The 27,048-nt window shown below is 36.2% G+C and overlaps 1 protein-coding gene across 1 annotated transcript in view; it reads left to right on the top strand.

Moving 5' to 3' along the window:
- The window catches only part of ZBBX (zinc finger B-box domain containing), a 110,905-nt gene that overhangs the window by 58,797 nt on the left and 25,060 nt on the right, over positions 1 to 27,048 (top strand). Inside the window, exons 9-15 of the mRNA XM_057545624.1 lie at positions 647 to 805; positions 5,730 to 5,904; positions 13,504 to 13,624; positions 22,881 to 22,990; positions 23,371 to 23,471; positions 24,646 to 24,725; positions 26,366 to 26,505. Coding sequence (XP_057401607.1) covers positions 647 to 805; positions 5,730 to 5,904; positions 13,504 to 13,624; positions 22,881 to 22,990; positions 23,371 to 23,471; positions 24,646 to 24,725; positions 26,366 to 26,505 — 886 coding nt within the window. The remainder of the gene's footprint in view (positions 1 to 646; positions 806 to 5,729; positions 5,905 to 13,503; positions 13,625 to 22,880; positions 22,991 to 23,370; positions 23,472 to 24,645; positions 24,726 to 26,365; positions 26,506 to 27,048) is intronic.

The following is a 27,048-nucleotide window of genomic DNA, read 5'->3' as shown; positions in this document are numbered from 1 at the left end:
GGAAGATAATAGAGGAGGGAGGGCCTTCCTGGTAAGTGAAACTCATGAGCAAAGGCATGGCGAAGAGAACAACTGGGAGTTTGCTAGGGCACTTCTGGATGTGCACGTTTGAGTAGTTAATACTTTCTAAAGATGTTTTATCACCAACAAAATACTCATTACTGCTTATTCAGGCTCCCTCTAGATTATATTTAGTTCTTTAGCCATTATGTGCGCAAAATAGCACACCTACCTATTTAGGGTCGATATAGTGGAAAGGCTAGGGGTCATTAGAATTATACACACCTGGGGTCACTTCCCAGCTCTGCCACCCACTCACCATGTGACCAAGGGCAAGTTATTTAAACCCTCAAAACTTTCCTTTCTTTATCCCTAAAGCAATGATAAAAAATAGTTATGCTTTAGAGTTGAGGACTAAATAACATGTTTTAAAGATACTTAGGATAGTATGAGCTCAAACTAGCCCTTCAGTAGATGGCAGCTGTCACTATTATATGGTTGATGTAAATGGCAATTTGTATTTTTAAATATTAAATAAAATGCATTGAAGTTTATTAGTCATAGAATAATGAAAACATGATTTAATATATCTAAATTACTTAGGCTGACACATTAGGCTTTTTATTCCTATTTTGTTTATTTATAGGCAAAATCTCAAATATTATCCAATGTATTGGATGTTGCCCATCAGTTTATAAAGAAAGTTAATCCGGATGAACCCAAAGGGGAGAATTGTTCTACAAAAGGGATTAGTAAAAGTCAGCATAAAACCAAATCTCTTCTTCTTCAGGGGAGCAGCTCTGAGGTAAGCTGAGGAAAATATAGTAGACATTTTCTGTCATACATGATCATGGAAACTGTCATTCATATACTCAACTAGAGCTGTAGAGTTTTGGAGATTATTTGATCACACTGTTGGTTAATATGAATTTGTTTTTTTATTAATCAGTAACACTTTCACTGTAAAAATCCTTTTAAAGAGATTGCTTTGATTTCTCTGGCTACTAGTTTTTTGATGAATGATCCTTTGATCATATTGCTTTCCAGGCATTTTCACCACATCAGGAAATGAATATTTGGGAGAAATATAAAAAAAAACCACAATGCAATATAACAATTTTATATTAATCAGGATCTCAGAGAGGCTAGAAATACAAAACCTTGCCAAGTGTTTTAGGTGACAGGCAATTTCACAGTTATTTAAAATCAGATTTATACCAAATTGTGTGGTCATTCAGATTGATTACTGATCCTATGATGTACTAGATAAGCTTTCATCAGCTCATGTTTGTGTTTTAATAATAGACTTGTTGTATTGATTCTTTAGCAAGAAAGAAACTTCCTCAAATTTTGATCCTTGTAATTAATAATCCTCATTCTTTTAGATGCCACTCGCCTTTTCACTGTAGTTCAGAAATAGCAACTTGGCCAGAGTCACACAGCTTGTTACTTTGTGACAGAATCAGGCTTGAACTTCAGTCCCGTGAGTTCCTAACCCTTGCTCAGAGAACATGAAAGAAAACATGCTCTACGGTAGTAGGACCTCTTTACAGCAGAGAAACTATACTTGAATTGTCCAGGAAGGTTAGCAGTTTGGCATGAATTTCACTAATAGACCTGCCAAGGGTGCTTGTGAATAATCACTGAATGAGTTACAGTCTTATTAGAATAATAATGTACTGAGGACCAACTATGTGCCAGACACCATCCTACATATTTTACGTGTATTATCTTTTTACCCTTTTAAATTTTTTTCTTTTTTTTCAGATGAGAAAATAGTGGCAAAGTAGTTTTTTTTAATTGCCCAAGATATCATTGATAGTGGAACTTCAATTTGAACCCAGGCCTTATGACCCCAAATTACCTGCTTTTAACCATTACCCAGAGGCTGTGGTTTTAAAGGTTTCTCCTTCATGCCTGCCATTTTATCTAATTTATCCTACCAATAAAAATAGTGATAAATCAACAGCTAACATTTATTAAACACTGTATGCTAGGCTTAATCCTTTAATTGCTTTATCTTATCCAATAATCACAATAACCATATAAGTTTTACATTATCATTATCTCACTTAACAGATGAGAAAGCCAGAGAGGATTTAAGTAACTAGCTCTACTAGAAAGCTATGGAGCTACTCTTTTGCCTACTCTTTTAATCCCTAAAATAAATACTGCCTCTTGTTCCCATCGGTAACTGTGTATGCTGTATAGACCCTCCACCTCTGGTCTTAACGTAAAGCCATTAATTCAGTGGTTTCATCCAGGAATGCACATTAGAATCAACTGGAGAAACATTAGAGAAACACACATGACTGAGTTTAGCATCTCTCTGGGTGGGTCCAGACGTGTGGTTTTAACACCTGCTCAGTCATTCTGGTGAGTAGTCCTGGTTGGGCATGCCTGCTGTCGACCCTCAGGTGTGCACCTGTACACAGTGCACACACTAAAGAAGTACCCCCCTCATATGCTTCGTACTACTCTGTGCTGAGGAGCAGAGGTTCTCCAGCTGCAATAAGCATCAGAATCACTGGGTAAGTTTGTAAAAAATGTGCATTCCTGGCCTGCCACTCAAACTTCGATTTTTTTTTACATCTAAGTTGGGCCCAGGAATCTGATTTTTAATTGGCTTACCAAGCAATTTGAATGCCTGGAAGAGTCAAAATGGTGCTAAGGCCTGATAATCTGTCTTAGGACTTTTCTTATGGATTCAAGCCAGTGGATATCCTTGGAAATGGGTGCAGTTCATGAAAGAACTTTCATTTTAGAGACTGAAACCTGGGTTTGAAATCCTGACTCTGGTTTTCTAGCTTTGTAACATCGGGTAGTTTACTTTAGCCTTTTGATCCTCTGTTTCCTTTTCTGGAAAGTGGGGATATTAAAACATATTTTGTGGGGTATCATGTAGCCTAGAGGGGTAATTGATGCACAGCATTGGATTCCATGTGCTTCTTGAAATTTCCTAGCCCCTGTAGAATTGGGCAGCATCCTGATGGGCTCTGAGTGGAAGTGACATATGACAGTTCTGAGCTGAAACATTTAAGAGCCAATGTACTATCCTCTGGCTTTTTCCTATCCTGTCACCGCTGCGTGGAAGCCAAGTATTCCATAGGCATAGCTGTAAAATGTGAATGTCTTATGTCTCTGATTCATTGCCTGGAAAGGAGCTGCCCTGGAAAGCTGCTAGAATCACCAGAATACTTAACTCCTTTTGTATTAAGCACTGAGTTTTCAGTGCATCTTCATGAGTGCAGCATACATATACACACGCATTCACATATTGCTTACTGAATACCTGTAAATACCTTCCCACATACTTCTAAGACTCAGTATTTCCAAACGAAATTCATCATGTCTTCTCCAAAACCTATGGATGTTACTGTTGGTGGCAGCCTCTCTTCTAGCTTTCCAAGCCAGCAGGAACATTTATTTTCTATAGTCATTTCTCTTTCTCCTTTGCATATCCAATCAGTTACCACATCTCATCTTAAAACCGTCTGAAAACTCTTGAATATTTGGTCACTTCTATTCTTATTGCTATTCCAAATACTGAAATTAGCTTTTGCTTTAAGTGCAAAAGGTCTATAAAGTGAAAAGTGCATTTTCTTCTCTCCCCTTCTAGAAGTTAATAATTATTCTACTTTTGTATGTAGGTATTTCTTAACACAAATATTAGTGTGTTGCATACTGCTCTGCAAACATGCTTTTTACACTTAACAGTAGTTTTGTTATCCATATAAGTGTATTCCACAGCCTTCTCATTCTATATAGTGGTTGTAAAATATTCCATTTATTGGCTATAAAACAACTTTTAAACTATGTTTTCTCTGATCAACATTTATACTGTTTTAATCTTTTGCCAGTATAAACTATAGTATAAAAAATAATTTTGAAAAATATTGTTTTGTATATATATGAGTATATCCATATGATAAAATTCTTAGGTGAAGAGGGTTATGCATTTGTAATGTTGATAGATATTGAGAAATAGATGTAAATTTTAATTGGTTTCCTTGCATCCAAACTCACTGTTCTCCAATTTCTTTCTCTCCCACACTACTGTGTGGGACTCTTCAGTAGCTACTGGGTGGGACTCTTCAGTAGGTTTGCATTTCCAAGATGTTTAAGTGTAATTTTCTCTGGATGGCAGGCAGGATCCTTTACAATCTGCCCCTACTTGTCTTTCCACCCTTTATATTTTCTCATATCCCACTTTTTGCTATAGCAACACAACTGCATACAGTTCCATGCCACTGTGTTCTTTAACTCCATGCCTTAACATATATACCATTCTCTCACTCCGGAATACTGCCCCTGCCACTTTTTGTCTGTAGGATTCTTGTTTATCTGAGTTAAATTCCTGCTCTTTGCTCCTATTTCTATTTCTGTGTTTCTGTGTCAACCACTAGCATAGTGTCTGTAGGTTCCAGATGCTTTTTGTTTATACTGAATTTTATATATGCACATATTTAACGATTTTCACTCAGTTGTCCTCTGACAATCTGCCTGGTCTTTTTGCAATTAAGGGCTGAACATAGAGGATTCTACTGTTGTATCTAGAAGATACACAATGGAGATTTAGCAATTTCATCAGTGTAGGTAATCCACATTTGATAATTCAGCATTGGTGCGGAACTTATTTTGCTTTAGATTCCTAATTTGGCTGTTTTCTCTGATTCACTGGATAACTGCCAAATCCTACCTTTATTTTCTTCTGTGTGTTCACAGTGGATCTATATTTTGTACGGAATTCATCCTTTCCCCCCATCATTACATTGAGAAGCAGGCAGTTTTTCATATGCATTCATTAATTTGTCCATTCATTCAGGTAACTTTTAATGAGCACCTACTTTGTGCCAGGCACTACTCTTGGCACTGAGGAAACAGACAACATTCCTGATCCCATTACATTCTAATGGGGAGAGACCAGCAATAAACAAACATGTAGAGTAAATTCACATGGAGATCAGTTATTGAGAGAAAAATAAAGCAGATAAGAGATTGGAAAGTGGGGAAGAAAGGGGCTTTGTTTTTAGGGTCATCAGTAGTGTCATCACCTATTCTCTGAGTAGGTGACATTTGAGCCAAGACTGAATTAAATGAGTGGAATGGCTGTGTGAAGATATGAAGAGGGACCATTCCAGGCATTGGATATAGCTAGCGCAAGGCCCTCCAGTGGACTATGCTTGATGGGTTCCTAGAACTGAAAGAAGATAAGTTTAGCTGGAGCAGGGTGAATGAAGGGGAGAATTAAAGGAAATGAAGTGAAAGGCAGGGGGGTACAAGGTTGTGTACAACCTTGTAAGTCCTAGTAGGAACTGAGGGTTTCACAGAGAGTCATTGGAGGGTTTGGAGCAGAGAAGTGATATCAGATTTACATGTTAAGAAACTGTTCTTTCTGCTGTGGGGAGGTTGCAGGGAGCAGGAGACTGGAGAAGTAGGATTAGATACAAGGCTACCACTGCTTTCCAGGGAAAACACTGGTGGATAACATAATGATAAACCCTCAGTCCTGTAGGCTCTAGTTTTAGTACTTTCTGAAGAGACCATTTAAAACTGTCTATAGTTTTAAAGAAATCAGTAAAGCACATAAATAAGTACAACTTAAAAACATTCTATTCTAAGTTTTAAAATAATGTGTGATTCACAATGCTCAGTAATTAATGCTACCTGTATTGTAAGATACAGAACATTTGGTAAAGCACACTTAGATATACTGTTAATTGTTTTAGGTAGAACTTTCAACAACAAAAAAAGAAGAATGTGCAAATCCAAGAGATAGGCTCTTGTGTGAAGGGCCATTTGTTGAAGAAGCTTCTGCCCAATCCTTTCAAGAAGTTCTAAATCAATGGAGAACTGGACATCATGATGACAATGAGAAACAGAAGTTACATGCAGCAAAACCAGGTACCGCTTTTTTTTTAAAAATAAAATGAATGCTTTAAAATAAAGCTGAATTTATTTTATCTCCATTCTCTGTGAATATAAATGCAGTGTTCAGAAACACTGAAACATTGGGATAGTAGTTTGATACAACTCTTCAAGGGAGTAGTCACTCTATGACCATTGGTTTAGTGGTTTAATATTTATAGACCCCTGAATTGGGCATTGGGGATATATTTGCCTTTGTTTCTTACGTAAATTCAGGCTGTCAAATGAATAGAGAATTAGATTCTCTCAGCTCCTCTTCCAGCAGAAAGTTTTGTCAGAACAACTATTCTTTTATTGAACTGTAATTACAATATATAAAACAGGAGGATCTATGAGATGAGAGGAGTAGAGAATTTTCTTATATGTGTCTTGAGAAATATATTTCAAGGACTGCTGTGAAGTTCAGGGGTATAATTAATTTGTCTTTTGTTTTTCTTTCTTTTTGAAGAAATATTTGTTTTTATTTTTCCTTGGTAATTTTCACACCCATATTCTAGACATTGAAGATCTGGATGACCGAAGTGTACAGTGTCTTTTCTTTGTTTCCCAGTACCTTTTGAGGGAAATCACACCTTTAGAAGTATTCAATTTATTAATTTTATTACTCAGAATCTTGTTGAGGCTTCCAATTGCTTTTCATTAAAAATAAAATATTAGATAATAAACTTAAATCATGTAACTTAGTTGACAGCATTCAATTTTATGATTTTTATTTCATTTTTTTTCCAGTGAAGGAACCCTCCTGATTAGTCCTCTTTTGTAACATAGTGTAATTCCTAATGTCAAGATATCACACACCGTATTCCCAATTAAAATCTGATTTTTTACTAAATAATGTTCTCTCTTTCAAATATTTTTCCTACATTTGTTCATGATACGTCAATTTTGTTAATACTTCCAAGACTTTATTTGTATACCCTGTTTTAGTATGTACATCAATATAACTCTCATTGACTATGTTATTTTATGTGCTCTTTTATTTGTGCTTTCACATTTTGATGTATTTTTTACTTTTTTACTCTGAAAGGGATTAAGTGTTCTATAGAAATACCTTTTTGATTGTCCACTTTGAAGACATAGTATTTAAAAATAATAGAAGAACTGATGTGTTGTAGCTTTCCTCTATAGGCTGAAGATTGTGGATAAAGATGCTTAAATGGAATTGAACTGCCTGATTTCAAAGGAATCATGGAAACCTGGAGTGGTAGAGGCCAGATGTTGGCATATAATTATCAAAGTTATAGTGGAAAAATTACCAAAATAAGGGGCAAGGAAGACTAGTAATTAGATTGTTTCAATTCACAGAGATCTGTGGTACTAATTGGAGTACATAAGACTGAACAAGTTTGTATAGACTCCTGTTTTTCCTATCCAAGTAGAAAATTTCCATCCTGATGCACAGAGACCCAACTTGAGCTACCATATTGGGGGTTCAGAGTTTATTATAAAGTTCTCAGCCCTAAGCCAGACCACAAATCTGAAGCCCCTTGAGGTAGAGGCTGGGTCCTTTTGCAGCATTTTGTAGTGTGGTCACAGGGTACACTATGAATCTTCCTCTAAGCTTTCACTACAGAACTTATGGCTATTTACCAGGATAAACATGCACTGAGGAAAGGCAATGCCCAGACCTTCAGAGGGGTTATTAGATTCTGGGTCTGAACTGACAGTTAGAGACCCTGGAGACCCTAAGTACCACCGTAATCCACCAGTCAGTCTTAGAGATTTGTGGAAGTGGAATGATAGATAGACTCTTGTCTTTATTCTGTCTCATAGTGCATTGGGACTGTGGGACCATTATGTGGTTATTTTCCCAGTCTTGACTCTTGGGAACACATATACTCAGTAACAAGAATAATGCCTATATTGATGGTCTGACCTGTGGCATGAAGGTTGTTGTGGTAGTACGTAAGTAGAAGACCCTAGAACTGTCTCCCTTCCTTGCCAATGTCCATGCTAATAAAATACCATGCCAGAAGCAATACCTGGGGATTGCAAAGATTAATGCCAACATCAAAGACCTGAAAGATGCAGGAATACTGCTTTTTATTATATTTCCATTTAACTTATTTGGTACAAAAGCCAATGATCTTGGAAAATGACTACAGATTAAACTTGATCCGATGATGATGATACAGGTCACAGTTGCTTTTCTAGATGTAGTGTCTTTGCTGGAGAAAACCAACACATTCTCCATGGTTGGAGGAGGCAGACAGCTATTGACCTAGCCTAGGGGTTGATTTTTCTGTAAAGTGACAGATAGTAAATATTTTAAGCTTTGAGGGCCATTCAGAAGGGCCATACAACTCTGCCACTGTATCATGAAAGACAATATATAAACAAACGAGTGTGACTATTTTCTAATAAAACCTTGTTTATGGATACAAGTTTGAATTTTACATCATTTTCACATGTCACAATATATTATCCTTCTTTTGATTTTTTTCAGCCATTAAAATATGTGGAAACCATTCTTAGCTTGAAAGCCATACAAAAGCAGTGGGCCAGATTTGGCCCAAGGGCTATAGTTTACTGTTCCTTGACATATCAAATGTATTCTTTTCTATTTCTATTAATAAATATAACCAGAGATAGTTTGATAACATAAGGCAGAGGTTACAGTATACCTTCACAGTCTTGCTTCATACCTATATTAACTCTCCAGCTTTCTAGCATTATATAGTCCCAAAGAACCTTGATTGTCTTGCTATTGCACAGAAGATAATGCTTGCCCATTAGATTGATGGCATGATGCTAAGTGGATTTTGTGAACAGGGAGTATCAGTTACAGAATGATTATATTGGACCCTTTCCATCATGGGTAGGGTAGTAATTTGTCTTCATGGGAAAAGCTACATATTTCAGAAAAGGATTTGCCTTCTCTTCCTGTAGTATAACTGCCAGCAGAAGCTTTATTTGTCACTGTGGTATCTTACACAATGAGTGTCTTAGATCAATACACTCATTTTATTATGAAAAAGGTATAGGAATAGGCTCATACTCATGGAATTCACTCATCTTACCATGTGCAGCACTATCCAGCTAGCTTGATAGTTTTGTGGAATGGCCTGCTGAAGGTTCAGTATGGGTTCCAGCTGAGAAACAACATCTTGTGAGTTTGGGGTGCTTTTCCTACAAGGGGCTCTATATTACATGAAACTCCGGCAAAACTTCCATTAAACAGGAAGCTGAGACTACCCACTGCCATTTGGGGCTCATCAGCACTGAGTTAATAGTCAGGAAGGGTCACTGTACCGACCATGTTGTTTGAGCACAAGTATGAAGGAACAATTAGATTGTTATCATACAATAAAGAAAAGATAGACTTCATCTGCAAACCATTCAGTGGCATACTTAATTTTTCTGTGTCCAGTAATAATGTTCATTGGAAAAATGTGGCAACCCAATGAAAAGAGGGCTTCTATGGTCTTGAATCTTTTGAGAAAGATTTTAGTCCTCTACCAGGTAAAAGGGGTTGGCAGACAGTAAGGTAAACAGAATGGGTGATGAGAGAAGGAAGCTATGGTAAACAAATCAAGGTAGGCTTCAAAACCAGCTACAAAATGAAGAACCATGGCAGCTGTGTTTTATATTGAGTAATTGTTTTTTTTTTCTCCTCTCTTTTTCCTGATACCTAATATGACACGTACTACTGGTATCTAACATTTAAATTTAGTTGGGAGTATCACTAAATTGAAATCTCCCTGTGATACATAGTGGCTCTAGAACTTTGTGTCCCCTGTGCTTCAGACATGAGTTAGTTTTGTTTTGTTTTGTTTTCAGAGGAAGAGACAGACAGACAAATGGATGCTTAGATGCAAACTAAGTAGACTCTGTCTCTCCAGATCCGTTCTTTCCCATTTCTGCCCTACTCTGTGCCCCTAGAGGTTGATCTTTAGAGGCTGCATCACGTGAACTCCCTTGTTCTCTGGCTTCTGGTTGGGTTTGACCAGTTGGAGACACTAGCAGAACATTGAAGGGTGAGAAGAAAGAGGTAGAGGTATTCACTCTCCCTCTCCTTTATGTGCTGAGATTTTGCAGTTACTGCTTTGTCTGCATATATCATTAGCTCCACTCAGATGAGCTTTCATCCACAGCCATTGCTTTCCATGACTACTTACAGCACTTGCCTTACTTTGTCCTCTCAAGCCTAGGGTTGGTAACAGCTCTCCACTATTTTTAGTCTCTGAGTGCTTCAACATCACTTGTTCCCTTAACCTTACCATGATTATAAATTAGTCCCTTCATTTGATCTTCTTCAAATTACCCCTTTGAGTTTTTTCTTTCCTGTCAGGACCCTGGCTGATACAGATAATTAAAAAGGGATTTCTAAGAAGCCAAGGTTCAAGTTGAAGTCTAGAAAATGAGTTGGAGAGTGGAGACAAATTAGAATGTACAGAGGCTCCATGATGAAGAGAGCATATTGTGTTAATGGAACTGAAGGTAGATGTGCACGGCTGGACCTCAGAGAGCAAGGTTGTAGCACAACAAGCTAGAGAGGAATTACATTTAGTGGCTTGGAAAGACAAGGCTACAAACAAGACAAAGAGTGGCATAGATATAGGAGGAAAGTTGGTAAAGTGTATTATCATAAAAACCCATGGAGGACTGTGTTTTTAAGTAAAGAAATGAGGTCAACAGTGTGGTTGCCATGGAGAAATCATTAAGATGAGGACTTCTGTTGATATAATATGTGATTTTATTTTGCCTCAGAGTATTATAAATGTGATTGTTTATGTGCGTGTATATTATATGTATGTGCGTGCAAACATTTTCCTTTCCCTAAGATATTAAGTAGATAAAAAGAACATTTATAAAATTTATATACCTTATGGAGAAAAACAAAACAATAAGAACCTGTTCTCTTCCTCTTCCCTCCCCTCTAAGTGATTATCACTAGCCTGGATTTGTGTTTTTTCATTCCCTTGATTTCCTTGCAGTTTACTGCATGTGTGTATCTCTAAACAATATATTGTTAAATTTGCATGTATTTAAACATTGTGTAAATGGAAAACTAGTATATGTACTCTTTTCCAACTTGTTTAACTTATTCAACATAATTTACTGAGATTTACCCATAAAGATGTGCATAGTTGTATTTCATTCATTTTCCCTGCTTAAGAGTCTTCTGCTTAAAAGTCTTCTTTATATGATTACACCACTGTTTACCTGTTGAAATGTTGATGTTTGTTTAGGTTGATTCCCATTTGGGGTAGAAAGAGGTAGAGGTACTTACTTTTCCTCTCCTTGATGTGCTGAGATTTTGCAGTGACTGCATTCTCTACTTGTGTTACAGAGCAGCACTTAGATGACCTTTTGTCCACAGCCCTTGCTTTCAATGACTTCTTACAAACTTCTCCAACTTTGTCCTCTCAAGCCTAGGGTTGGTAACGGCTTTCCATTATTTTTAGTTGCTGAGTGCTTCAACATCACTTATTCCCTTAGCCCTACCCAGCAAACACTGCTGTTTTGAATATTCTTGCATAAGTCTCCTAGTACACATGTGTACACATTTCTAGGTGTCTATTCCTGAGAGCAGAATAGCTGGGTCATAGGGTGTCTGTGTCTTTAACTATACTAGGTAAACCTGAATTTTTTTACCAAAGTATTTGTGTTAGTTTATATTCCTCTCTGCAGTATATAAATGGTTTGGCTGCTTCCCATTATCACCAACACTTTAACTGTCAGTTTTTAAAAATTTTTTCTTGTCTGATAGACATGAAATTGTATATTTCATTTGTGTACCTCATTACAAATGACACTGAGTATGTTTTCCTGTGTTTCTTGGCCATTAGCTTTGAATTTTCAAGTGTTCTAGTCATTTCTGTTATTGATTTCTAACTTGATTACGTTTTAGTGAACTGTAAAATTTCATTTCCTTCAGTGTGAAAGGCAAATACTTACAATGGCCTAGAAGGTTCAATGTAATCTGAAGTCCCTATCTCTGTGATCTCACTTCCTGTTACTCTCTCCCTGGCTTGTTCTGTTTCAGCCACACTGGCCTCCTGGCTGTTCCTTAAACACCTTGGGCAAATTTACCTTAAGACTTTTAAAAGCATTGTCTATTAAGGAAAATACGCATCGTCCCTTCAATATGAACAATGGGATGTCTTACACAACTTCACACAAAAGGTAGCTAGGGAACCATTAAACAAGGGAGCAAACCAAAACCTCAGTTCCATAGCTTGTGTGGCATTGTTCAGGGAGACGTGACTCATGAATCCATGCGTTCTAGATTTGTTTTCTGTAAGCAATTTGAAACAAAGCTTATCCTGCTGAATGCATTACATAGCTAAAGACTCTCTCTCTAGAAAATATCATTCATTTGTTTGCCAGAAAGTCTAGTTATTAGCATATTCACAAGCAAGTTAACCCAGGCCACCTGCCATCTTTATTTCCTGGGAATGTGCCACTGGTGATGGGAGAAGAGTGAGTCACAAGTCAGCTGCTTCATCTCCTTCCTCCTCATCACCCTTCTAGACTTGGGGGTTATCTCTCAAGCCACAAGTGGCTTTTCTCCATGACCTGGACAGAAAGAAAAGTGAGTCCTCATTTTTTTTCTCTTTCAGCTTCCTTGCCGGGAAATATTTTGTTTCCTTATGAAAAGGAGGACTCACAGTGGAGGCCTCTCCTTTTTTCTATGACTTGCTCTTGTCCTTGACTCCTACTCTTTCAGTTCATGCGTTCTGATGGTGGTTCTCAGAACATCCTCCAGTTGCTTTCTTCAACACTGCTCTACACTTTGGGAAGAATACGAGTGGATGACTTACATTCTTTTGGTTTATTTCTATTGCTGGCATTTGGCTGTTTCTAAAAGCTATTTATTAAAGGCTGCAGTATGAGCTTGGGATTATTCTCTAGTTTCAGTCTATAAAAAAATAATTGTTTCCCTCTTTACTACTTCTCTATGTCCTCCCACATTTTTCCTCCCATTGTGGTCATTATGGAGAGAGGGCTAATATCTAGGAGGGTGGAGAGACTAGTAACCCTGTATTTATGCTGCTTTCTTTCCCAGAAATCTCCATCAGTTTTAAATATCTTTGAATGGTGGTTTTAATTTAGTAGTACTTCAGAAACATCTTAAGCATCTGGAAGTAAGTTGCCATGTAGATATAAATTCATGAGGACAGTTGGTTCCATGAAGACAGAGAGTACCAAAATGCCACTCTCCTCCAGGTGCCATTTTGAGTTATTTATTTTCTGTTTCCCATAATGTATAAATATTATTGTCAGTGGCTCTAACACATACCTTTATGTGTGTGTGCGTTTATAGAATATATAATGAATCTATTTGTATTTATCTTTATCGTGTAAAATAATTAGTTGCTTTAAAAAACCTTGTGAATCATAAGATTTTTTTCATTTCAAGAAATTATTGAAGAAAACTGTCTATACAGTAATAGAATAAATCACCAATATTTAACACTTTTGCATCATTTAAGCCTAGAACTATTGATTATACAGACAAATATCAAAGCATACTTGCCTCAAAAATGGTGAATTCTATATCTTGAGACAAGATGTGGTAATTTGTAGACTAGGTTACCTTAATTATGCATATTATGTTTATTTTTATAGACTCATTGGAAGAATGTGAAGTACAAACTAATCTGAGAATTTGGACAGAACCACTTACGATTGAATTTAAAGAAGACAGTCTATCCTACATGGAAAAATTATGGCTTAAAAAACACAGAAGGTATTTTCTGATTTTTTGCATTATAAATAAGAAATGTAAAAGCTATTTACGTTCCTTGTATGACATGCTTTTTTGTAGCGGTGTTATTTATGCACTTCACATTTGCATAAATAATTTTAAAGCAATATTAAATCCCTGTGAAGCTTCTACCGTTCTGATAAGAATTTTAATTCTATTTATATATGTAATGTGTGATTGATTTAGGGTTTGCCTTGAGAAATGGAAATGTGTATGTGGGAAATGAGGCACAAATATGGTATAGAATTTTAAAATAATAGCAAAAATAATGTTATAAATGAAAGCTTACTTTGAAGAGGTAATTTTTGAGGCTGTACTCTTCAGAAACTTTTAAGTTACTTTTAAGTTAAGCAGACCTTTGATTTTATAGTTTTATTAATAGTATTCAAATATATTTTATTCAAAGGCTATATCATTAGATGTAGCATTTCATAAATTGTTTAAAAGTTAAATATCAAACCAAAATGATGACTGAGTACATGTTGGAGTCATTCATAATTTTACCATGATATAAGAACCACATTGGGAGGTATCTTTAAAGGCCATGGGCTCAGTTTGCCCTGTAGCATTGCTACTCACACTTCATTGTGCCTAGGAATCAGGTAGAGACTATGGCAAAATACAGATTCTTCTTCAGTAGGTATAGGTGGAGCCTGAGATTTTGCATTTCTGAATTTCTGACAGCTCCCATGTGATACTGCCGTGGATAATGCTAGTCTCTGAACCACATTTTGAGGAGCAGGGTGTTAGAAAACCTGTCTAGAATGTACCTGAGGAGTGGTTTTCGAGCCCTTGCTTCACTTCCAGTCATACAAAACCATCTCCTGAGACGGCCCACTCCATCCTTGGAACATTCTGCCTCCTATGATATCTCCTAGTGAGCTGTAATTTTTTCTGACTAGTTGCTAACTTGGTCCTAATTCTACCAGTTAAACCAATACTGAGCAAATTGAATTTCTCCTCTTCATGGTATCCCTTCATATTTTTAAAAATCAGCCCTCATGGCTTCCTTGAAGCTTCTGTTTGACAAGTTACCATCTGCCCTCATGCCCCTTCAACTGTTTTTCATGGGCAGATTTCTTTTCTTTTAATTTTCTTTTTTTAATTTTGAAATAAGACATGCAATCAAGAGTTGCAAAACAACATGAAGAATTTCCACATGCCGTTCATTCAGCTTTTCTAATGGTAACATCTTATATAATCATAGTGCATGTATCAACACCAAGAAATTAACATTAGTACAATATAACTCACTAAACTACACACTTTATTTGGATTTCACTAGTATTTTTCACTAACGTCCTTATTCTGTTTCAGGATTCAATTCAGGATCTCACATTGCAGTTTTGTCCTATCTCCTTATCCATTGCAATTCCTCAGTCTTCCCTTGTCTTCATGACCTGGACATGAGTACCTGCTGGGTATTTCATAGAATATACTCAGTGTGGGTCTATCTGGTGTTTTTTCATAATTAGATTGAGGTTGTGCATTTTGAGGAAGAAGGCCACAGAGAGGATGTACCCTTCTCAGTGCATGATATCACCCGATCATACTATCAGTAGATCTCATCACCAGGATGTTAACCTTGAACACATGGTTAATGTGGTACTCACCAAGGTTCCCTGCTGCAAAACCACTCTTTTCCTTTCATAATTAACATTGTGGTCTGTTCAAGCTGTCAGAATACCATAGGCTGGGTGGCTTATAAACAACACACATTTATTTTTCACAGTTCTTAAGGGTGGGAAGTCCAAGATCAAGGTGCCAGCAGACTTGGTGACTGGAGAGACCCGGCTTCCTGGTTCATAGAGGGCTGTCTTCTCACTGTGTCCTCACGGGGCAGAAGGGGCGAGAGGTCTCTCTTGGGGAGAGACTAATCCCATTCATGGGGGTGCTACCCTCTGACCTAATCACCTCCCAAAGGCTCACCACCTAATACCATCACCTGGGAGGTTAGAATTTCAACATATGCATTTTGTGGGGACACAAACATTCAGAAGAGAGCTTTCTGCTCCTTGCCCTCCACCAGTTTATGTCCTGCTCACATGCAAAATATGTTCATTCTATCCAGTAGCCCCAAAAGTCTTAGCTCCTTCCATCATCAACTCAAAATTCTAAAGTCTTAATTCTAAAGTCTTATCTAAGTATCATCTAAATCAGATATGGGTGAAATTCAATGTATGATTCATTCTGAGACAAATTGCTCTCTAACTGTGAACGTATGAAAGCAAACATGTTCTGTGCTTCCAAAATACAAAAGTGGGACAGGCATAGGATAGATATTCCCATTCTAAAAGGGAGAAATTGGAAATAAAAAAGAAGTAACAGGTCCTGAGCAAGTCTGAAACCTAACGAGCCAAATGCTATTAGACCTTAAATCTTGAATGTATCCTCTGCTGTCCGGGCCCACTGGGATAGAAGCCCCACTTCTGGACACACTGAGGCAGCAGTTCTGCCCCGAGCTTTGCCTGGCAGGGGCTGGGCCCCCAAGGCTCTGGTTGGCTCTGCCCTGCGGCTTTGAGTGGCCCCATTCCTAAGATGACTCTGAGCTCGGTGACATGCCTGTGACTCCCCTGGGCTTGAATTGTGTGGCTGTTCTAGTCTGGGGTCACAAGGGCAGCCCAGGGATTTACTGGGCTGTTGCTCTAATGGGGGCTCTCTGTGATGGGAGAGATAGCCCTGATGATTTCTGAACTGCCTTCAGGATCATTCTTCCATTGTCTTGGATAATAGGTCATATCTTCTGTTTAGATGGCTAACTGATCTCCCTGTGAGATGATCCTTTGGCCATATACTTCCTATTCTCTCCTGTATAGGTTGTGTCATACTTTTCAATATAAATATAAATAGGCTGAGAATGTTCCAAATCTTTAAGTTTTGCTTCTCTTTTGATTAATTCTGTCTTTAATTCATTTCTCTCTTCCTTGCATTCTGTTATGAGCAGTCATGAGAAACCAGGCCTCTCCAACACTTTGCTTAGAAATTGCCTCAGCCATATGTCTAATTTCATTACTCACAAGTTCTACCTTCCATAAAACACTAGGACAGGAATGCAATTCAGCTAAGTTCTTTGCCACTTTATTAGCAAGGATTGCCTTTCCTCCATTGGATGATAACTTGTTCCTTACTTCCATCTGATACCTCATCAAAATGGCATTTACCATCCATATTACTACTGACATTCTATTCAGGATTACTTTGGTATTCTTTAAGACTATTGAAGCTTTTTCTACAGCTCTCTCTTTTTTTTGAGCCCTTACCAGAATTGTCTTTAAAGGTCTATTAATAGCAATGTAGCCTTTTCCTAGCATGAACTTCAGACCTCTTCCAGCCTTTACTAATTAGCCAGCTCCAAAGCTGCTTTCACATTTTAAGGAATTTTATAGCAGCACCCCACTTCTGGTACCAATCTCTGTCTTTGTCCATTTGGGATGTTATAACAGAATACCATAGACTGGGTGGCTTATAAAAAACAAACATTTATTTCTCAGTGTTCCTGTGGTTAGGAAGTCCCAGATCAAGACGCCAGCAGATTCAGAGTCTGGTGATGGCCTGCTTCCTGGTTCATAGGAGACATCTTTTCATGGTGTCTTCACAGGGCTCTCATGGGCCTCTTCTATAAAGGTGCTAATCCTATGTGGGGACTCTGCCTTCATGACCTAATCACCTCCCAAAGGCCTCATCTCTTAATACCATCACACTGAGTGTTAGAATTTCAACATATGAATTGGGTGGGGGGGGGGACTTAATCACATCATAGTAATAAATATTTTAGGGGAGATACTTTGAGATGATGCAAAATTCTGTTTTTCTTTAACCTTTCATCTACTAATTGTAGCATTTGTCAGTGGATTTTGCCTGTATCAGTTATTACTCTGCTGCTCTGTTGGGGATTTTCTGTTTCCTCTATTCCTTCTACATTTATTAATTGGAATTCTTCAAGGAAGAATATCTCTTTTCCCACTTTGGTTTATTTATTCAATTGTTTATTTATGTGGACTCATGGATATTTATTTTATTTTGGATTAATATCCAATACAATTGTTATTTATTTTTTGACTCAAGTTCCTGCTTTGATCATTGAGAGCTCTTTCAGGTTGACTTCTCGCTCCTTTCAATACATTCTTGCCCTTTTTTGTTTGTTGGTTGGTTTGCGTTGAACATCTCTTTATTTTTCTAGCACTTGAGATGCATTTTCCTGTCCTAACCTGAGAATCATTTTTCCAAGGAAACCTGATTCCTTTTACTGGAGACTGTTACTCAGAAACCAAGATCTCAACTTAGGTGTACACCTTGCTGCTCAGGAGTCACAGATCCTAGGTTTTCTCAGAGAATATCTAGGAGATACATGTATATATACTAACCCAGGATACACACACAACTAAATTTACTTCTGTACCTGTCTACCTGGATATCTATTAAGGTAAACATGAGTTCATATTCATACATCCAAACCAACATCAAATGGTTCATTTACATTCTCGCTTTGCTTATTTGTGGTTTCTTTCACCTGCAGTGAGAATCCTGGCTCTCAGTATCTATAATATATTTATTAATTTATCACCCTTAATATATGTGTAAAGCAGTTTCAGAATCGCTAACTAATATCACTGTGAGAAACAAATTTACCAATTAGAGTACACTGTGTATAGTGCTTTCTACAGTATCCAGTCAAAATCTTGTTTTCCAAAGTTGCTTAGGCCATGGCACTCATTACTTTCCCATCTCCTTTAGAGTGGTTCTACCATTTTGGGGGGTATGCCCATATCATGAGTACTTTTTAAAATTTGAATAAACTTGTGTACAAGTCTATGGGCTTTCGCCAATGCCTAGAGCCATGTGTTCACCACAGTACTGAAGAATACAGTTCCATCACCCCATAATCCCTCATGCTTCCTCTTCTTTTAGTCAACCCTTCTTCCTCAACCCATGGCAACTATTGGTCTGTTTCCATCCTTATACATTTGCCTTTTTCTGAATGTCATGTAAATTAAATCATAAAATATGTAGCTTTTTGCATCCTTCATTTAACAAAATGCATTTAAGATTCAACCATGTTCTTGAGTGAATCAAAGTCTGTTCCTTTTTATGGTAGAGTAGTATTTCATCATCATGGTATATATTTTATCCATTCATCTGTTAAACAACATCCAGCTGGTTTCTAGTTTTGGGCAATTATGACTAAATCTATTATAAATATTTGCATATAGGTTTTTGTTTGAATATAAGTTTTTAATTCCCCGGGTAAATACCTGGACCAGGATGGCTGAGTTATATGGTAAATATATGTTTATCTTGATGAGAAACTGCCAAACTCTTTCCAAAGTGACTGCATAGTTTTGCATTTTTTTCTGCAATGTGTGAGAGTTCTAGTTGCTCCACATCCTTGCCAGTGCTTGGTATTCTCAGGTTATTTTTTCTTTTGATGGTTGTTTTAATAGGTGTGTAGTTATATCCCATTGTGGTTTATGTGGCAGGGTTTTAAGTTCATACATAGACTATTCTGGTTATTCCTATGTAACTATTGTCCAAGTTGTCTATATCTCTTTTAAAGTATGATGTCCATAACAGTCTTTCAGGTGTGAAACTTAGTAGTGTATATCTGTCAATTGCCTCTTTCTAGCTTAGGAATTAGTACATAAAAGTAATCCCAAGGTCACTTATCTTTTTTAGTGGCTGCCTTTCAAGGCCCTTCACACTGAGTTTCCTATACAGTAGAAGAAGAACACTTTTGTTAAATGACTGACTTCATTTCTGCCTATAATTGTCATGTTTTATAAAAGGCTTAACAGGTTTATAAATATATGTTCTATTGCATTTTTTTTTTATTAATTAATTTATTTATTTTTGGCTGTGTTGTTGGGTCTTCGTTTCTGTGCAAGGGCTTTCTCCAGTTGCGGCAAGCGGGGGCCACTCTTCATCGCGGTGCGCGGGCCTCTCACTATCGCAGCCTCTCTTCTTGCGGAGCACAGGCTCCAGACGCGCAGGCTCAGTAATTGTGGCTCACGGGCCTAGTTGCTCCGCGGCATGTGGGATCTTCCCAGACCAGGGCTCGAACCCGTGTCCCCTGCATTGGCAGGCAGATTCTCAACCACTGCGCCACCAGGGAAGCCCTTGCATTTTGTTTTTATATCACTTTTCTGATTTGGATAGTAATGATTTTTGTATTTTACCTGCCAATACGTAAGTGTTGATAGACCTTAATAGCAATCTTAATATCTCCAGTGGTTCTTTTTGTTGTAGTTGAGATAACATTGGTTTATAACATTATATGTATGTTTCATGTGTGCAGATTATATTTCACACTGCAACCTGCTCACGACCAGAAGTTTAGTTTCCATTCGTTACTGTACAGTTGAACACCTTTACTCATTTCACCCTCTTCTACTCCCCTTCCCCTCTGGTAACTACTAATCTGTTCTCTGTATTAATGTGTTTGTTTTTGTTTTGTTTTGTTTTGTTTATTTTTGATTTTTTTATATTTCACTTATGAGTGAAATCATTTGTCTTTCTCTGACATTTTTCACTTATACCATCAAGGTCTATCTATGTTGTCACAAATGTCAAGATTTTATGTTTGCTTATAGCTAAGTAGTATTCCATAGTGTGTGTGTGTGTGTGTGTGTGTGTGTGTGTGTGTGTGTGTATAACCACATCTTTATCCATTCATCTGTTGCTGGGTACTTAGGTTGTTTCCATATCCTGGCTACTGTAAATAAAGCTGCAAAGGGGTACATACATCTTTTCAAATTATTATTTTCATTTTCTTCAGATAAATACCCAGAAATGGAATAGCTAGATCATATGGTAGTTCTATTCTTAATTTTTTGAGGAATCTCCATAATGTTTTCCACAGCGGCTACACCAAATTACATTCCCACCAACAGTGTATTAAGTTCCCTTTTCTCCATATCTTCTCCAACATTTGCTATTTCTTATCTTTGTGATGATAGCCATTCTAGCAGGTGTGAGGTGATATCTCATTGTGGTTTTCATTTGCATTTCCCTGATGATTAATGATGTTGAACATCTTTTCATGTGCCTGTTGGTCATCTGTATGTCTTCTTTGGAAAATGTCTATTCAGATCCTCTGCTGATTTTTAATTGGGTTCTTTGGGTTTTTTGTTGTTGATTTATATATCTTAGATATTATTTAGATATTAGTTCCTTATTAAATATGTGATTTGCAAATATCTTCTCTCATTTGGTAGGCTGTCTTTTCATTTTGTTGATGGTCTCCTTTGCTGTGCAGATGCTTTTTAGTTTGATGTAGTCCCACTGGTTTTTTTTCTCTTTTGTTTCTAGTGGGTCTTTTAAATGCTAGGAAAGTTTCATGAAAGAGATCATACGATTTGGATTTAGAGTATTTTAAGGGTGGATATTAAAAATTAGCTGGTATTTCTACTCCAGTTCCCCTACTCTTTTTATTATATGTACTTCTCAGTTCTAGCTGATCATCAGAAGCATGGGGGGAGGTTTTTAGAATGCTGATTTCTCCTCCCGGCCCCAGACAGACCTAAAAATCAGTGTTTTTAAGGATGGGTATGAGACTCTGCATTCAAAAAGATCTTCTCTGGTGATTCTGATGCAAACAGCCTAACACTGATTCACAGAATCAGTTGGTTTCCCCAAATGAATTGGTCAATGCTCAATATATATTTGTTTAAAGTTTAAAAGAGGAAAATCTGGTGGGGTAATCCTATTCTAAAGCATATGTCATCTTTTATTTATGTGGCATGATCTTTTAACAAAGCAATTGTGCTAGGGTCCCAATCCAGAATGTAGAGTTAGTTTATTGACTAACTAGTTGTTTGTTCATGGACAAATCACTTTAATTCTCTTGGTCCACATTTTATCACCTGAAAAACATTGAGTTTGGAATAAATAATCTAAGGGACCCCTTTAGCTCCAATGCTCTATTAACTGGACTCTCTAAGTCTTTGGTTCAGGGCTTTCCTCCTAAAATTAGGTAAGTTTTCACTTCATGAAGGAGTATCTGGATATTAGTACATTTATGTGTATCAGTGATTGAATTTTTAGTACAGTATATCTATGTCAAACTGGAAAGGGGTTTCTGGTGGCCAGATGCCAGTTTGTCTTTGACCTTTACTCTTTAATATTTTCCATCATATAATTAAATTATGGATGTAAGATGACATGCTCTTCAAAGCTGGATAATATATAAATATTTTGGAGTGTTCTGGTATATACATTACATATACTGGGGAAATGCACATAGTCACAGTTTGCTAGGAGATCATTAAATTTTTAGTACCTTTGCAAATTGTGAGAGAGGCAATATAGAGTAATGATTAAGAACATGGGCTTAGGGAGGCAGACTGCTTGAGTTCAAATTGTCTTTGCTGCATTTACTACCTGAATGACTGAACAAGCTGGATTACTTCTTTGTGCTTTAATTTTCTCATCCAACTTAGATAATATTAGTGCCTATTTAATATTCCTGTTAAGATTCAGTACCCCAAATTGTTTAGAACATAGCCTGGTACATTTTTTGTATTATTGTCACCTGCTAATATTATTAAGAAGACCCTGACTTTTATATGGGGACTCCATGAGCATGCATAATCTAGAAGAGCTGTGCAGTTTAAAGGCAGTTAAAAAGTGACTCCCTTCCCCATTGTTTGGGACTGTCCTTTGGAACCAAATGCACAAGACCTCTAAGAATTCCTGTGCTTCATTGCCTTGTATGTGAGACAGGCCACATCAGACCTCACTGTTAATTAGATAATAGATGCTACAACCAGGACACCTCACATTCTTATTGTGGAAGCCTATTTTATCACCCGACTGGCTTGGTGGAAGTTCAGAAAAATGTCTTCAGTTCTCTTAGAACTTATCAACATAATGCCAAGTCTGTGAGATACAACACACTTTTGTAAATTAGCTTTTCAAACAGTGTGATATGTTTCATGGATTCCATGTGTTTTTTTGCAAAAATACTGAATTCTGTCATAACTTTGATTTTCATCCTAAAGGAAAAACAATAAGATATGAAATTTAAAACCTTGTATGATGTTAATTTGATTTACAAAATTATTTTAGTGGATTCAGATTATGTTATACAGTTGTACTTTTCTTCTGTGAATTAGAGGTATGGCTATGGTTTTCATTATTAATTTTGTAGACTCACTTGTTTGTGAAATAAATCAAGATCTTGTCTGGAGAAATTTCAGATAATGTACTTTAGGCTTTTAATTGCTACTTTCTTGTTTTGTAGAACTCCACAGGAGCAACTTCAAAACATGCTACTGGACACCTTTATACCTCAGTGTAAAACCAGTAGGAAGGCACAGTGTTCTCAGAATGAAAATGATGAAGATAGTGATGGTTAGTTCAGCCTTGATTAGATATTTTCAAATTTACTATTTCAAATTATATACACTGAGCGTTAATCAGCATCTGCTTTTGGTTTTCCTTACTGTATCGTTCTCAACTGCACTGTGTACACTTTATCTCCAGATCAAAATCATGCACACTCTCCTTGCCATTCTCTAGATTTACTTTGCCTTAGTTTAAATAGTTTCATTTAAAAATCGAATGTTAAGTAAATGTGTATTTTACTTGAACTGGGAAAATTTACAGTATTTATACCTTTGTGTGGATGCACAGGAGAACATTCTTCTTCTATTGTTGCCTATGTTATTTGGAGATGAATTATCAGGTAAGGTATATGCTTTGATGATATTATTTTTAATCTTATTTTCTAGTTGAAGATATCAAAATACAACCTCCAGCTCTTTTTCTGCCAGTAGAAGAATTAAACATAGAGAGACCTGAACCATCTCTAAAAATAGTCGAACTGGATGATGTAAGTGCATAATGACCACTCATATTATTTAACAAACAGGAAATTCATAACATACAGTTACAACTACATGTTATTTTCAACAAGATTTCTTGTTGAAATAAATTTACAAGTATATAACAAGTATTTTAAATTTACAAGTATTTGAATTTAAATATGCTGACAGGAATACAAACGACTATTATTTTAATGTAGACAGTAAATTCATGAGCTAAATTGATATTGTGTCATAGTATGGGAGATGAGAAGATGTTTCACTCTTTTAACTTGTAGAAATGTAGTTTAGTGTTTGTTTTATTTAGTTCTCTGTGTTATCAGGCTTTTTAACAAAGACTGTTCTCATTATATGATATTTATTTAATAAAATTTGTATAAATTTAGTTTGTTGAATGTCATTTAATATTTTCTATTTAAAGGAAAAATAGTGTTAAGATTTAAGGGATTTAGTATAATAATAACTTGAATACAAACCTCTAGAAGACACCAGCTAGAATAAGCTGGAGCTAGAGCCAGTCAGAGCTAGAGCTCCAGCCTGGAGGGTTAAGTTGTGATAAACTCAGTGCATTTCTGACTTTCTAGTCCTCTAGTAGCTGAGTATACACCCTGTCCTCAATGTTGCTCTTACTATGGTTGTCACAGAGAAGGACTACAATGAGGAAGTACCTTTTTAAGTACTACTTTCTTCTTGAGGTTAATAGCTTCTGCTGTGTGTGTGTGTGTGTGTGTGTGTGTGTGTGTATGCCTGGCAACATTTTTATTTCTGATCTGGATAAAGTGAAGATTCTGAACAAATAAATACATATGTGCATGTGTATTTGTGTGTGCTTTTCATTAAACTGTTGATGCATATGGTATGACATGCTGGCCAGAGAATGAAAAACATCTTAGTCACTGATCTACTTGGCACTTAGTAGTTACAAAATAAAACCTAAGTTGTTATATTTGGTTCTGGGTGTGATAGTAGTGATAAATGTACTGACACAGCAAAAGCCCTCAGCAAATATCTGTTGAATTTGTTTAGTTCTCCTAGAACTAATGCTCTATGGCATATAGTCAGAGAGCTCATGACATTTCTTTGTGAGAAAAAAAATTCTCTAAATATTATGCACAAATTAGCTGGTTAATGTATTATAAATTTGTTGAACATACTAATATTATACAACATGCATTTAATAAGACTGATGAAGCAGAATTTGAAGAACCTGGAAATGTCGTGCCTTATAAAGTTGAGTTAGCAGATGCAGACAGTCAACAAAGGTAAGATCTTTCTAATTCACTTTTGATACTTATTAAAAACTCACAAAAAATTAACTATCTCTTGAGAAATTCACAACATAAAAAAAATGTGACTTTAATGTTAGAATATATTTTACTTAAGCCATGTCTAAATTTGGGTACAATATTGCTAATATTTATCAGCATTCAGTAATTAGAAAATTATCTATAATGATATGTTTATACTCATACCTAATATCTGGATTATTTAATAGATGCTTCTGAATTTAGGAATTGTTATTATTTGAAATGGCCTCCCAAGTCATATATTTCATATGAACTTCCTTACTTTCTCCAAAGGTACTTTTTGGATTTTTCTTCAGTTTGTTATGAACCCTAAATAAAAACAAGTACATTAATAAGTTGAGAGATAAGAAAAGCCCCCAAATTATAGATCACTTCCTAGGTAGATTTTACTGTGTGATAAATTAAATAAATGAATTATAATGATTCAGCTTGTAAATTTTTTTTAGAATTTTGTCATTTCCAAATGAAAAATAATATCTAGCTGTATCTGTTAGTAATGCTAAAAATTATTCTAAGTCCTCTTTGCTGTTGAAACTTTAGCTAGGATTTCACATGTTTTGACTACAAAGCATTAAGTTGGGTAAACAGCAGAATGAAGTTCCTATTAAGTAGCCCCTACACCGATTCTTTGTTTGTATGTTCAGATCACCTTAGGCCCCTGTCAGCATTTTGGAACAGCAGTGGGCCTAAGTGATGCCCTCAGACCCGAAAAGCCCCACGTTTGGACACATAGGCCCAGATATTTAGCAGCAAATGTGCTTTTGGCAGGGGACAACCTTCTGGTCAGTATATAAGAGGTTTATATGCACTACTATATCCCTAAGGAAATGGATTTCTACTCGCTAACTTGATTCTTTTATATATCTTATCACAAGTCTTTGCTTTGACCTCCATGTTAGACAAGGCAGAGAAAGTTACTGATTATGGTTTGGCAATAGTTTTGCATCTTGGGTTTGGAGGTGCCCATAGAGCTTCTTTTCTAAGAGTCATAAAGCATCATAAGTGACACAAGAGGACCTTTTTGGTTAAGCATAATCCATGAGTTTTTATGGTGGTACTCTGTAGAGCTTACATAAATATCAAGTATTATTAAATATATTATTCCATTCATAGAAAATGTTATTCAATTGTAATTACGCTTGTATATGGTAATCTTCATTAAAACTGAGATATAAATACCACATAAGGCTTTTGAACTCATAAAGTTCATGATGAACAAATAAAAAGTTTATTTAAGCAATAAAACCTTGATTTCATGAGCTTGATGAGATTGAAAGATAACTCTCCATTTTTAGAAGAAAGACCATGAGAAACCAAACTTATTTCAGAATATTTTTAACAAGAAACTGTCAATTAAAAATTTGTAGTTAAATCAGGTTTGTCCCAGTTGCCTATATCCTTTAAATTCATAATACTGTTTAGTTACTTGTGGTTTAGAATTTGTCCACAGAACGTTGAAGCAAATATTAAATTAATGTGAATAACCCTATTTGCTTAAAGTTTTACTGTATTTATTTTAATAAGCTGGGTCTTTTAACTTTTTTATATATAATTTCTTTCAACTCTTTTCTTTTGCTTGTCCCTAAACATGAAAGTTGCAAATTTCATGATTATCAGAATACTTTTCTATATGAAAATGACATCCATCAACATCATATTTTCACCAAGGGAAAAACACACCTCTTACATCTTCATCTGAGCAACAACACTTCTTATTGTAAAGATAACTCAAAAGGTAACTTTTTTTGTTGTTGCTTAATATTATTAATGGTGAATGTTAGTAACTTAATAAAACCAATAGGTATTGCAGTATATAAAAGCTTTGCCTATTTTGCTGTTCATTTTAAACCCAGAAGATTTAGTCCTCAGGAGAAAATTGGTTGAAAATACATAATTTTCTATCAAATACTCTTTTTGGTCAATGGACAATGGTATTTGTATTCAGAGAAAAAAGCAGCCGGTATAGGACTACTCTAAAAGTTATTATGGACTGAGCTAGCATTTAAAGGATTACATAGATGGGCTTTTAGTGACAAAAGTCTGATTGGCACTCTTTTGTCCTCCCTCCCTTACACTAAATCTTTTCATAAAATATTTAAGTTTGTGTAAAGTTTCACATTAGTGATAAAACCAAAACAAATCATCTGTTTATATATCTACATTGTTATTACTAGTAGTACCCTTGGGATCTATAGATTAGAATACTGTGTGCTAATGTCTGGTTTTCATTTCTAGATGCTGAGATCATCATTTAAAGTCAGTCATAGCAAAGTATCCT

Source organism: Balaenoptera acutorostrata, chromosome 4 (assembly GCF_949987535.1).
Source record: "Balaenoptera acutorostrata chromosome 4, mBalAcu1.1, whole genome shotgun sequence".
NCBI lineage: Eukaryota > Metazoa > Chordata > Mammalia > Artiodactyla > Balaenopteridae > Balaenoptera > Balaenoptera acutorostrata.
The sequence above is the reverse complement of the archived record's forward strand: the minus strand, read 5'-3'. Positions and strand labels throughout refer to the sequence as shown.